The sequence below is a fragment of the Nerophis lumbriciformis genome, linkage group LG30 (genome assembly GCF_033978685.3).
Source record: "Nerophis lumbriciformis linkage group LG30, RoL_Nlum_v2.1, whole genome shotgun sequence".
NCBI classification, from domain to species: Eukaryota; Metazoa; Chordata; class Actinopteri; order Syngnathiformes; family Syngnathidae; genus Nerophis; species Nerophis lumbriciformis.
The window spans coordinates 19,760,087-19,774,545 of NC_084577.2; the positions used below are offsets into that span (position 1 = coordinate 19,760,087).

General features: G+C 42.6%; 1 protein-coding gene across 2 annotated transcripts in view; it reads right to left on the reverse strand.

The window, feature by feature from the left end:
• The window catches only part of porb (P450 (cytochrome) oxidoreductase b), an 81,645-nt gene that overhangs the window by 42,468 nt on the left and 24,718 nt on the right, over positions 1-14,459 (reverse strand). The window contains exon 1 of one of the 2 annotated variants that reach the window (XM_061925776.2): positions 5,523-5,914. The exons of the other annotated variant lie outside the window; for it this stretch is intronic. Coding sequence (XP_061781760.1) covers positions 5,523-5,572 — 50 coding nt within the window. The 5' untranslated portion in view covers positions 5,573-5,914. Of the gene's footprint in view, positions 1-5,522; positions 5,915-14,459 lie in introns of those variants that run through there. 2 annotated transcript variants of the gene reach the window in all.

Here is a 14,459-nt window from a genome sequence, read left to right on the forward strand (position 1 = left end):
CTAAATACTTTTTTGCCCCACTGTATATACACATACATACATACATACACACATATATATCTATATATCTATATATATATATATATATATATATATATATACACACACACACACACACACATATATATATATATATACATACATATATATATGTATATGTGTGTGTGTGTGTAGTGATAAGATATCGCAATGATGTCGCAATGATGTAATCTGCTAAATTGTTAACTATTGTGTGTGTGTGTGTGTGTGTGTGTGTGTGTGTGTGTGTGTGTGTGTGTGTGTGTGTGTGTGTGTGTGTGTGTGTGTGTGTGTATGTATGTATGTATATATATATATATATATAGATATATATATATACACACATATATATATATATATGTGTATATATATATATGTGTGTATATATATATATATATATATATATATATATATACACACACACACACACAATAGTTAACAATTTAGCAGATTACATCATTGCGACATCATTGCGATATCTTATCACTACAGACCATACCACAATGTTGTTCAGTGGTGGACAACCAAAGCAGTAAGTGACAAAAGGCTGTGCTCAAATCAAAGCAACAGACATCAGAAGCAAACTGAGGTAATACAGCAAAATAAAAGGTAGTGCCGCTTCATTCAGAATCACAGGGGCTGAGGGTGCAGCTGCATTGAGGAATGAAAATGACGGTGTTAAAAAAAAGGGTGTATAATGTTATGCATAATAAAATATGAACATACACTATATTGCCAAAAGTATTTGGCCACCCATCCAAATGATCAGAATCGGGTGTCCTAATCACTTGGCCCGGCAACAGGTGTATAAAACCAAGCACTTAGGCATGGAGACTGTTTCTACAAACATTTGTGAAAGAATGGGCTGCTCTGGAGCTCAGTGATTTCCAGCGTGGAACTGTCATAGGATGCCACCTGTGCAACAAATCCAGTCGTGAAATTTGTTTGCTCCTAAATATTCCAAAGTCAACTGTCAAATGGAAGAGTTTGGGAACAACAGCAACTCAGCCACGAAGTGGTAGGCCACGTAAACTGACAGAGAGGGGTCAGCGGATGCTAAAAAGCACAGTGCAAAGACTTTCTGCACAGTCAGTTGCTACAGAGCTCCAAACTTCACGTGACTTTCCAATTAACCCACATACAGTACGCAGAGAGCTTCATGGAATGGGTTTCCATGGCCGAGCAGCTGCATCTAAGTCATACATCACCAAAACATTGGATGCAGTGGTGTAAAGCCCGTCGCCACTGGACTCTAGAGCAGTGGAGACGCGTTATCTGGAGTGATGAATCACACTTTTCCATCTGGCAATCTGATGGACCAGTCTGGGTTTGGAGGTTGCCAGGAGAACGGTACATATCGGACTGCATTGTGGAGAAGGAATTATGGTGTGGGGTTGTTTTTCAGGAGTTGGCCCCTTAGTTCCAGTGAAAGGAACTTTGAATGCTCCAGGATACCAAAACATTTGCTCCAAACATTGTGGGAACAGTTTTGGAGCGGGCCCCTTCCTCTTCCAACATGACTGTGCACCAGTGCACAAAGCAAGGTTTATAAAGACATGGATGGCAGAGTCTGGTGTGGATGAACTTGACTGGCCTGCACAGAGTCCTAACCCTGAACCCGATAGAACACCTTTGGAATGTATTAGAACGAAGACTGAGAGTCAGGCCTTCTCGACCAACATCAGTGTGTGACCTCACCAATGCGCTTTTGGAAGAATGGTCGAAAATTCCTATAAACACACTCCGCAACCTTGTGGACAGCCTTCCCAGAAGAGTTGAAGCTGTAACAGCTGCAAAAGGTGGACCAACATCATATTGAACCCTATGGGTTAGGAATGGGATGGCACTTCAAGTTCATATGTGAGTTCACTGATCGCTGTACATATCCTATGAAGTCAGACCTACACTGTTTCAATGTCCATTTCTCAGATGATATTATTGTTGATGACTGAAGTGCTGATATCAACCAAACCTAACCCCCCCGCCCCAACCCCCTCCACATCCCACCCCCCGGATTGTAAATAATGTAAATAATTCAATGTATATACTCTGATGATGATTAACTTGTGTGATGACTGTGTTATGCTGATAGTATATATTTGTACCATGAATTGATTAACGTGGACCCCGACTTAAACAAGTTGAAAAACTTAATCAGGTGTTACCATTTAGTGGTCAATTGTACGGAATATGTACTGTACTGTGCAATCTACTAATAAAAGTCTCAATCAATCAATCAATCAAGTCAAGGCAGGTGGCCAAAAATCTAGTATCTATTGACGCGTGAATTGGTTATACATTAGACATTCTCGCTTGTTAATGAAGTTCAATAGACAAAAAATGCCAACTTAAAGTCCAAGAACTTGACATTTGACCAAGACCGTTCATCTCTCATGTATGTAACAATTTTACTGTATATTCCTACAGTAATTTATTAGGACTGTGAATCTTTGGGCACCCCATGTTTGATTCGATTCAAAACGATTCAAGATTCAAAATTAAAACTTCTAATAACATTGGGTGCCACTTCTCTTTTCTAAAGTAAACATGTACAGTAAATATGGACATATACATCAACAATATGATTTGCCTGAGTGGCTGGACAGGACAGATTTAAAAAACAAACACAAAAAAATGTATTACGAATCGTTACAAATAATAATCGCGATTAATTCGAAAAAAGCTTTTTTTGACACCCCTATATTTATGTTCTGTTTCAGTTTCCCCCAAAAGAAGGCTTGATGCAGTTTATAGAGCTTCAAGGTGCTCACCCATGTCTGTGGTCATGTAGGTCAGGTTCTCCTCTTTCAGTCACCATCTTTCAAGATCTTTACCTTAAGTTACGTTTGGAGCTAAGAGCTCCCTTCTTGAGATGGTGGTGTGAAAAAATGTGTCTGCCTTGCTTTAACTAGTCTTCTGATATTTGCTTTTATATCAATCATGTCATCCACCAGCTAATCTGAACCAATATCAAATATTGTAAGAGCCAGACTTTTTGCCAACGCTTTGAACCATGCGGCTTATAAAACAGTGTGACTAATTTATGGATTTTTCTTTGCTCACAGCCATAATGCAAATAGTTTTAATTAAAACTCATGCAAATACATTGAAATGGTGTGTCATTGTCTGTGCTATGGCACTATCTTTTGGACAAATTCTCTCACTGCACGTGCTACTGTGTGAATGGCAACAGTGTTTCCTGCTGTTTAAAACTTTGAACCGGAAGTACAAGTGCCTTTCCGTCTTCTAATTGTCCCTAGTGTTTCTACTCGTATGTATTCTTCATTCATCACACCAAGCAACTTTTGTAAGGTTTACAATACAACTAAAACAATTCTTACTTACTAAACCGCCCCATGTGTGATGTCTTTAGGAGTGTTTTCATGCATACTCGTATGTGCTATTGTAATGTAATGAAGTTGGACTGACGAGCATTAGCTAGTATGCCAACACGTTTACGAATGTCTGTGTTAGTATTATTAACTTACAATGCCATTCTTTTTGTATTGTATCACACTGCAAAAACTGAAATCTAAGTAAGATTAATTATCTCAAATAAGGGTGATATTTGCTTGTTTTCTGTCTGATAAGATAATTCTTCTCACTAAGCAGATTTTATGTTAGAGTGTTTTACTTGTTTTAAGGTTTTTGGTCCTAAATGATCTCAGTAAGATATTACAGTTTGTAGCTGAGATTTTATGACCTATATTGAGTAAAACATGCTTGAAACTAGCATATCAACTGTTGCAAAGCTGTGTCATCAACACTCACAAGTATAAAACTACTTTTTTAAAGTAATAATTTCTTACTTCAAGCATGAAAAAAAAATCATGATGTCGAGCGCATATCATTATGTCAAGATAATGGCACTAGCCTTTACTTATATTAATTATACTAATATATAAGTATACTAGTATACTAACTATACCGCCCACAATTACTATAATTGTGGGCGGTATAGCTCAGTTGGTAGAGCGGCCGTGCCAGCAACTTAAGGGTTCCAGGTTCGATCCCCGCTTCCGCCATCCTAGTCCCTGCCGTTGTGTCCTTGGGCAAGACACTTTACCCACCTGCTCCCAGTGCCACCCACACTGGTTTAAAAATGTAACTTAGATATTGGGTTTCACTATGTAAAGCGCTTTGAGTTACTAGAGAAAAAGCGCTATATAAATATAATTCAGTTCACTTCACTTCACTTAATTTAAGAATATTTTTCAACATATTGAGCAAAAAGGTCTCTTTTTTTTCTACCAAGAAAAGTGCACTTGTTATTAGTGACAATATACTGTACTTATTTTAAGGTATTTTTGGGTTCATTGCTAATTTTACTTGTTTTGGAAAGTCTTGACAAGACAAATATTCTTGTTCTATTGGCAGATAATTTTGCTTAGTTCAAATAAAATACCCCTAATTTTTGTATTTTTTTCTTCTTGTTTTTGAACACTGACTTTTTGCAGTGCAGTCCTGTAAATCCCTCAGTAAATTCACCAAGACGTTCTGTTTAGCTGATTGATCAGCCGTTTTACTGCCGTGTTACAGACATAGTTTGGAAAGGATTAAAAAGGTATGTAACATTTACAAAATCTTTATGTGTAGATAACTAATTTCACAACGTATATATATCTGCGGCTTATAGTCTGGTGCAGCTAATATATGGAAACACTATTTTTCTTCAGAAATGTAGCTTATATAGCGGTGCGCTGTACAGTCCAGAAAATACGGTACTTAATGAGATTTGCAGGCCTTCAATTGGACATGTATAATGCTTATAAATCCTAATTTATCCAGAATGCCCAGCTTAGCCAAATTGCCTTAAAACTTAAGGAACCAATTACAATTCAGACATGAGAATTGGAGGCCAAACACCATAAAAGAGGCTCCTGTGGTTAACACTTGTACTCCGGATTGAAACGTAAAAGCAGACGTCTGCCCTCAAGCTGAAGCATTCCTGGGAGATTTAACAGAGAGACTTTCAGAACGTTATCTCAGATGGTCTAGGAAATGTCTGCACCGATGTAACCAACTGAGCACATGGGGGAAACTAGTATTGTCTGGAGAAAGTTCTTGAACAAAACGCCAATTTTTTTGTGCGGCAGCCAGCTAAAACATTTTGCTCTCCTCTCTCTCCCTTGACATTCTTCTGTCTCTCTGTCACAAAACAAAGTGGAAACCTAAAAGTATTTTTCATTTTTTCTTGGGTCGAGTTAGAACTTTTGACACCCGCATGTGAAACTGAGCACGGAGAAACATGCTTTTAAACCATTGTGGTGTTTAGTCGAACAAGCTCACTGACCCCGTGCCCAGTGTGACCACGTGAGTCTTGTGTAAGCTACGTTTTTCTTTTTCAATACATCAGGCTGAACACTACATTGTGTGGCCAAAAATATTTTTTTCATTATCTGTTCTGCAACTTTCTGTAAAACAAATCGGTTTCACCGATATGCACGTCAAAGTGCGTCATGAGGTATAAACGAAGCATCGGTTATAGCAAGCAGGTTACTAACCTCTCGGCAGCATCTCTCCTGTCCTTTGGCAGGGAGAAAACACAGCCCATGGCATGTAGCCCTGCAACTCAGCACAGCCACTATCGCCGTTGGCAAGGAACCGCCGCACGCCTCAAAAAGCAGGTTGTCGACACTTGACAACCACAAGATTGTCCAGAAAGACGCTGAAAAGCTCCACAAAGAGGTCTGCCTTTACCTCGGCGGCTCCAACATTATCTGAACTCGGTCTCTTCCTGTGCTGCTCCCGGAATCCTGTTACGTCTGTTTCTCATAGTCTTCAACAACAGCGCGAGCCCTGTCAGTGCCTGGACACAATGGTGGGAAACTGACTTTCCCATAAAATGTAGCAGAGCTGCAGACCCGCACTTTTGACTCGCGCCGACACACACTGAACCACTCTGGGGCTGAAAATGCCTCTCTCCCTCATCCCCGCCCCCTTTTCCTCTCCAGCCTGAAAGGTGTTAGGCACGAAAAAGTCTACAAGATCCATTCCGAGGATTTGGCTAGTCAACTAACCAAAGCCCCTCGACCACTGACGGAGGAGGGGGGGGGGGCTGAATGGTATTTTTTTGTTTGTTTGTTTCCTCCCAGCCCCCACCTTGCTGGAGAAGAGAGGGGGGGATGCCATTGCTATGGCAACTACATTTATCATAAAAGGATTCCATTTGTGACAAGGCCCTGCTCCAATGGCAGAGTGGTTCGGCTAACGCGCACACGCACAAAAGAAAAAAGGCAGGGAAGAGGGGAAACATTGGGGGGGAAAAGTAACTGGGGGGGAAAGAAAGGGTTGCTTGTCTTTCGCCTCAACTTTCCACCTTTGGAGAGGCCTCACAAAAGACGCTTGGCTCACCGCCTTCTCGGGAGTTCTTGGCCAAAAACAAAAGCACAGGAAATACATGGAAGACTACGCCCCCCTTCGAAACACTTAGGTAATCATCACTCTCTTAAATAGGGGGAGAGCAGGCTTTCATTTTATGCTTCCTTCCTGTAACCCTGCCTCTGCACATATAGCCAAAAAGACTTCCCCCATGGTCATCCCTATGGTAATCATGCCAGGTCAAGATCTTACTCGACGGTTTCTTCAGTCGCTCAGCTTACCGTACCGTATTTTTCGGACTATAAGTCGCAGTTTTTTTCATAGTTTGGCCGGGGTTGCGACTTATACTCAGGAGCGACTTATGTGTGAAATTATTAACACATTACCGTAAAATATCAAATAATATTATTTAGCTCATTCACGTAAGAGACTAGACGTATAAGATTTCATGGGATTTAGCGATTAGGAGTGACAGACTGTTTGGTAAACGTATAGCATGTTCTATATTACACAAGGCGAATCAGTAAAGAATCTGGGTATCATCTTTGACCCAACTCTCTCGTTTGAATCACACATTAAGAGTGTTACTAAAACGGCCTTCTTTCATCTCCGTAATATCGCTAAAATTCGTTCTATTTTATCCACTAGCGACGCTGAGATCATTATTCATGCGTTCGTTACGTCTCGTCTCAACTACTGTAACGTATTATTTGCGGGTCTCCCTATGTCTAGCATTAAAAGATTACAGTTGGTACAAAATGCGGCTGCTAGACTTTTGACAAGAACAAGAAAGTTTGATCATATTACGCCTATACTGGCTCACCTGCACTGGCTTCCTGTGCACTTAAGATGTGACTTTAAGGTTTTACTACTTACGTATAAAATACTACACGGTCTAGCTCCGTCCTATCTTGTCGATTGTATTGTACCATATGTCCCGGCAAGAAATCTGCGTTCAAAGAACTCCGGCTTATTAGTGATTCCCAGAGCCCAAAAAAAAGTCTGCGGGCTATAGAGCGTTTTCTATTCGGGCTCCAGTACTATGGAATGCCCTCCCGGTAACAATTAGAGATGCTACCTCAGTAGAAGCATTTAAGTCCCATCTTAAAACTCATTTGTATACTCTAGCCTTTAAATAGACCCCCCTTTTAGACCAGTTGATCTGCCGTTTCTTTTCTTTTCTCCTCTGCTCCCCTCTTCCTTGTGGAGGGAGGGGGGGGGGGGGGGGGGGGGCACAGGTCTGGTGGCCATGGATGAAGTGCTGGCTGTCCAGAGTCGGGACCTGGGGTGGACCGCTCGCCTGTGCATCGGCTGGGAACATCTCTGCGCTGCTGACCCGTCTCCGCTCGGGATGGTGTCCTGCTGGCCCCACTATGGACTGGACTCTTACTATTATGTTGGATCCACTATGGACTGGACTCTCACAATATTATGTCAGACCCATTCGACATCCATTGCATTCGGTCTCCCCTAGAGGGGGGGTGGTTACCCACATATGCGGTCCTCTCCAAGGTTTCTCATAGTCATTCACATCGACGTCCCACTGGGGTGAGTTTTTCCTTGCCCTTATGTAGGCTTTGTACCGAGGATGTCGTTGTGGCTTGTGCAGCCCTTTGAGACACTTGTGATTTAGGGCTATATAAATAAACATTGATTGATTGATTGATTGATTGATATGTTATAGTTATTTGAATGACTCTTACCATAATATGTTACGTTAACATACCAGGCACGTTCTCAGTTGGTTATTTGCCTCATATAACGTATACTTATTCAGCCTGTTGTTCACTATTCTTTATTTATTTTAAATTGCCTTTCAAATGTCTATTCTCGGTGTTGGGTTTTATCAAATACATTTTCCCAAAAGATGCGACTTATACTCCAGTGCGACTTATATATGTTTTTTTCCTTCTTTATTATGAATTTTTGGCCGGTGCGACTTATACTACGTAGCGACTTATACTCAGAAAAATACGGTAAGTTCCAGACTGTAAGCAGCAACTTTTTTCCTAGGCTTTGAACCCTGCGGCTCATAAAATGGTGCGGCTAATTTATGGATTTTTCTTCGCTGACGGCCACAATGCAAATAGTTTACAAAAAACAAGCAACAACACTGCAGTGTTTCCCACACATTCATTTATTTGTGGCGGCCCGCCACGAAAGAATTACGTCCGCCACAAATGGATTTTTCAGCTTTTGACTCGCTCGACCGCTCATAAAAGCAATGGGACTGTCTGTGAATGTTGCTTGTAGTTACAACTCCGGTGCAGTAGGTGGCGGTAGCCTACTATGCATTGTAACTCCGCCAATAGCACTTAATTCACCTGGAAGAAGAAGAAGAAGAAGAAGAAGAAAAAGAGGGACGGACGGACGGACGGGATCAAAATACGAGGGTAATATAGGTGATAGGTAGATAGGTTATAGCTGCATCGCTCGCGGCTCGTCATATATTTAACGTTAATCCGCGATTTCACCGAGCGTTTCACTGACGGTGAGCAGCCTGACGCTGCTTCATTAACACCGCCGCTGTTTGACTCGGGGGCCGGGGCAGACGCACGTAGTAACAGTCACGTGTTTTCATACCGACGAGCTAACGTGTCCATGGTTATAACCCTGTTGTCAATAAACACACGTGGACTGAATAGGGGTGTTAATGTTTGTGCTATAGCGCCATCTTTTGGACCAGTTTGCTCACTGCAGGGGTTGCAGTGCTGCGTTGACCAGGGGTGTCAAACTAATTTCAGCTAAAGGGCTGCATGAAGGAAAATCTATTCCCCCGCGGGCCGGACTGGTAAAATCATGGCATAATAACTTAAAAATAAAGACAACTTCAGATTCTTTTCCTTGTCTTACTTTGGCCAAAAATAGAACAAGTACATTCTGAAAATGTACATACTACAAATAATCCTCTTGTCAAAACACTTGACATAAGTTGAAAACTCTGAGGAAAAAATTGGTGCAGTTTTAAAAAAAAACAATGAAGAACACATTGAACTTAGACTTTGTCTCAGTGTTTTTACAAAATCATTCAACTTTAAGCACTTCCTGTTTAGCATATCTTTGGCAGGTTATTAAAAATGTTTGGAAAAGCAACCGATTGTTTCCACAAACCGCCGCACTGGTGAAATCTGCATACTGCCACAACACATTCATTTATCATCATTGAAATATTACAATTATAATTAAACATGGTGTCCGTTATCAAAACGACACCATAGCTTTGTAGTGTGGCTTTAATAAACAGAGCCTGCAGAGACTTAAGACCTTGTTTTAATTCTTCCACCTTCTGTAGCCTTTGTTCCGTGCCCATATTCTTGTCTTTCTTAGACGTTTCATAGTGCCTTCTTAGATTATATTTAGAGATGTCCGATATTATAATGCTTTAAAATGTAATATCGGAAATTATCGGTATCGGTTTCAAAAAGTAAAATTGATGACTTTTTAAAACGCCGCTGTACGGGGTGGTACACGGACGCAGGGAGAAGTACAAAGCGCCAATAAATCTGAAAGGCACTGCCTTTGCGTGCCGGTCCAATCACATACTATCTACGGCTTTTCACACACACAAGTGAATGCAAGACATACTTGGTCAACAGCCATACAAGTCACACTGAGGGTGGCCGTATAAACAACTTTACCACTGTTACAAATATGCGCCACACTGTGAACCCACACCAAACAAGAATGACAAACACATTTTGGGAGAACATCCGCACCGTAACACAACATAAAAACAACAGAACAAATACCCAGAACCCCTTGCAGCACTAACTCTTCCGGGACGCTACAATATACACCCCCCCTCAACCATGCCACAGCGGGGCATCACAACAAAATTAGGCATAATAATGTGTTAATTCCACGACTGTATATATCGGTATCGGTAATTAAGAGTTGGACAATATTGGAATATCGGATATCGGCCATTATCGCACATCTCTAATTATATTCTTTCATTACAGCCACACTTTCCAGAAAATACAGTATAACTTCTAAATGTAGTGCAATTTACCACTGTTTGCTAGAATCTACCAGGCAAGCTGCATATTAATAATTTTAGGTTTTTTTTATGCCAGTGATCCCAAGTTTTTCGGTTATTGAGAGAGACTATGACCATTTATCGGAGACCATTTTTAAGATTGCACAGTTGGACCGGATGTGACGTACAGCAATATTATTGTGAAGGCCGCAAGTGCGTAAAAAGAAGCTACTGAAGGTGGTCGCGTGGGAACGTGGGAAAGTGCCTCTCAAGTGTCTCCTTGGCTTGCACTACATGTTACAATGTCCTCGGTTACAATACTTCACTATTTGGAGGGCTTCAATACTCACTTATTTGTGACAAAGTGTCACTCTCCACTACAGCTCTGCATCCTACAGCTGAAATGCTGCTGCTGTTGTTGTCCAACACCTAATTCAGTGTCACTTAGAAAATGCTTGACTGTTGACACCTTGGCTAGTTCTGATAAAATAGTTTTTTTCTGGCCTTCTCCTCTTCTGCGCCTTATTTTTATATGTAACTTATTCTCAAAACTGCGCTAATAAGTGTTTCCGAACGTCCTCCGCAATCATGTATTAGTCCATAGCGTGAGAAGAAAGGGGGAGCTGTCGAAACAATCATGATTGATTGAGCCTTTTGGTGTATTTTTAGGCCCACAAATTGAGACAAAAATAAATATGTATTTGAAATATAATGCATCTTTATAAATCGTATTTATGTGACGTCTTGGGCCCCCGGGTAACTGCCTGTGTTTGCCTAATGCAGGGGTCGGCGAGCCGTAGCGTCGCCCTAGTGCAGGGGTCGGCAACCCGCGGCTCCGGAGCCGCATGTGGCTTTTTGATCACTCTGATGCGGCTCAGCAGCTTAATTGCTGAACCCCCCAATTTTCCCGTGAGACCTTCGGATTTCAGTGCCTCTCGCAGAAAACTCCCGGGATTAATATTTTAATATTCACCTATTTTCACCCTTACGGCTATAATAAGGGCGTGCCATGATGGTACAACATTTGGGGACCTCTACAATCTGTATTAACAGCGTGCCAGCCCAACATTTGTTATACAACATACATCTTCTGCTTGCACACGTACATGACAGCAAGGCACACTTGGTCAACAGCCACACAGGTTACACTGACGGTGGTCATATAAAACAACTTTAACACTCTTACTAATAATGCGCCACACTTTGAACCAAAACCCAACAAGAATGACAAACACATTTCGGGAGAACATCTGCACCTTAACACAACATAAACACAACAGAACAAACACCCAGAATCCCATGCAGCCCTGACTCTTCCGGGCTACATTATATACTCCTGCTACCACCAAACCCCGCCCCCCCCCCCCCCCCCAACCCTGCTGCCTCACACATCGCCCCCCCCCCCCCCCCCCCCCCTTCTCTGTGCGTTGGTTGAGGTGGGCGGGGTTTGGTAGCGGGGGGTGTATAATGTATCCCGGAAGAGTTATGGCTGCATGGGATTCTGGGTATTTGTCCTGTTGTGTTTATGTTGTGTTACAGTGCAGATGTTCTCCCGAAATTTGTTTGTCATTCTTGTTTGGTGTGGGTTCACAGTGTGGCGCATTATTAGTAAGAGTCTTAAAGTTTTTTTTTATACCGCCACCGTCAGTGTAACCTGTGTGGTTGTTGAACAAGTATGCCTTGCTGTTGCCTACGTGAGTAAGCAGAAGTCCTATACAACGTGTGGCTGATTAGGCACGCTGACTGTAGTGGGCGCTATATGCTGTACCATCACGGCACGCATGACGCTGACAAGCGCCATTCATTTAAAACCCGCGTGCCGCACCAGCTTTCAAATTCCACATAGAGGTGTGGGCAGCGTGTCTGAGATCCATAGTTATAGATAGCACAAAGCAATAAAAAAAACTTAGTATGCAGTGTTATTTCATTTAAAATTTCAAACATTTTTTGCGGCTCCAATTGTTTAATATAATTTGTGAAACTGGTCAAAATGGCTCTTTGACTGGTAAGGGTTGCCGACCCCTGCCCTAGTGGCTCCCTGGAGATTTTTTTAAAATGTATGAAAATGGAAAAAGATGAGGAGAAACTTTTTTTGGGGGGGTTTTAATATTGTTTCTGTAGGATGACAAACTTGACAGAAACCTTCCTACCTGTTAGAAATCCCACTGTTTATATTAAACATGCTTCACTGATGAGAGTATTTGGCGAGCTCTGACAAGCGGTAGAAAATGGATGGATGTTTTGTCCTACTAATTTCGGCGGTCATTGAACTCATCACAGTTTGTTTACATGTACAATGTCTTTGACGCGGCCACAGAAAGACGTGTTTTATGCCACTCCTTTGTCTCATTTTGTCCACAAAACTTTTTATGCTGTGCGTGAATGCTCAAAGGTAAGCTTTGTTGATGTTATTGACTTGTGTGGAGTGCTAACCAGGCATATTTGGTCAGTGCATGACTGCAAGCTAATCGATGTTAACGTGCTATTTAGGCTAGCTGCATGTACATATTTCATCATTTTGCCTCGTCCATCCATCCATCCATCCATCTTCTTCCGCTTATCCGAGGTCGGGTCGCGGGGGCAGCAGCCTAAGCAGGGAAGCCCAGACATCCCTCTCCCCAGCCACTTCGTCCAGCTCTTCCTGTGGGACCCCGAGGCGTTCCCAGGCCAGCCGGGAGACAGTCTTCCCAACGTGTCCTGGGTCTTCCCCGCGGCCTCCTACCGGTCGGATGTGCCCTAAACACCTCCCTCGGGAGGCGTTCGGGTGGCATCCTGACCAGATGCGCGAACCACCTCATCTGGCTCCTCTCGATGTGGAGGAGCAGCGGCTTTACTTTGAGCTCCTCCCGGATGGCAGAGCTTCTCACCCTATCTCTAAGGGAGAGCCCCGCCACCCGGCGGAGGAAACTCATTTCGGCCGCTTGTACCCGTGATCTTGTCCTTTTGGTCATAACCCAAAGCTCATGACCATAGGTGAGGATGGGAACGTAGATCGACCGGTAAATTGAGAGCTTTGCCTTCCGGCGCAGCTCCTTCTTCACCACAACGGATCGATACAGCGTCCGCATTACTGAAGACGCCGCACCGATCCGCCTGTCAATCTCACGATCCACTCTTCCCTCACTCGTGAACAAAACTCCGAGGTACTTGAACTCCTCCACTTGGGGCAAGATCTCCTCCCCAACCCAGAGATGGCACTCCACCCTTTTCCGGACGAGAACCATGGACTCGGACTTGGAGGTGCTGATTCTCATCCCAGTCGCTTCACACTCAGCTGCGAACCGATCCAGTGAGAGCTGAAGATCCTGGCTAGATGAAGCCATCAGGACCACATCATCTGCAAAAAGCAGCGACCTAATCCTGCAGCCACCAAACCAGATCCCCTCAACGCCTTGACTGCGCCTAGAAATTCTGTCCATAAAAGTTATGAACAGAATCGGTGACAAAGGGCAGCCTTGGCGGAGTCCAACCCTCACTGGAAACGTGTCCGACTTACTGCCGGCAATGCGGACCAAGCTCTGGCACTGATCATACAGGGAGCGGACTGCCACAATCAGACAGTCCGATACCCCATACTCTCTGAGCACTCCCCACAGGACTTCCTGAGGGAAGGGTTTGTTGGTATATTTGAGCTCATTTAATTTCCTTTACTTATGTCCTCATTTACATTTGCATGTCTCATGACACATTATCTGTACGTAATATTGGCTGCATTTCTGATAGTTTGTGTGCCATGTTGTTCCAGACCACAGCAAATGTTACCCAGCTTGTAAAGATTGTAATAAATCCACAAAAAGAAGACAGCCTGCCATTTCCTTTAACTTGGACATACACATCTTTACCTTTGGCCATTCTAAACCAGTAACTTCCAGGAGTTATCTCACCCTCCGAGAAGCCTGTTTTACTAACGTTTTCTAATGTTGTAAAAATGTGTAGAATAAATATTACATTTCAACATTGGTGGGGTACTAAACCCTGAACCTGGTCACTAGCCAATCACAGAGCACATAGACACCTGCTCACATTCATATTTACACTTTTGAACAATTAGTGTCTTCAATCAACCTATCAAGCATGTTGTTGGAATGTGGCAGCAAAACCCATGCATGGACTGGGAGAACATGCAAACTCCACACAGATA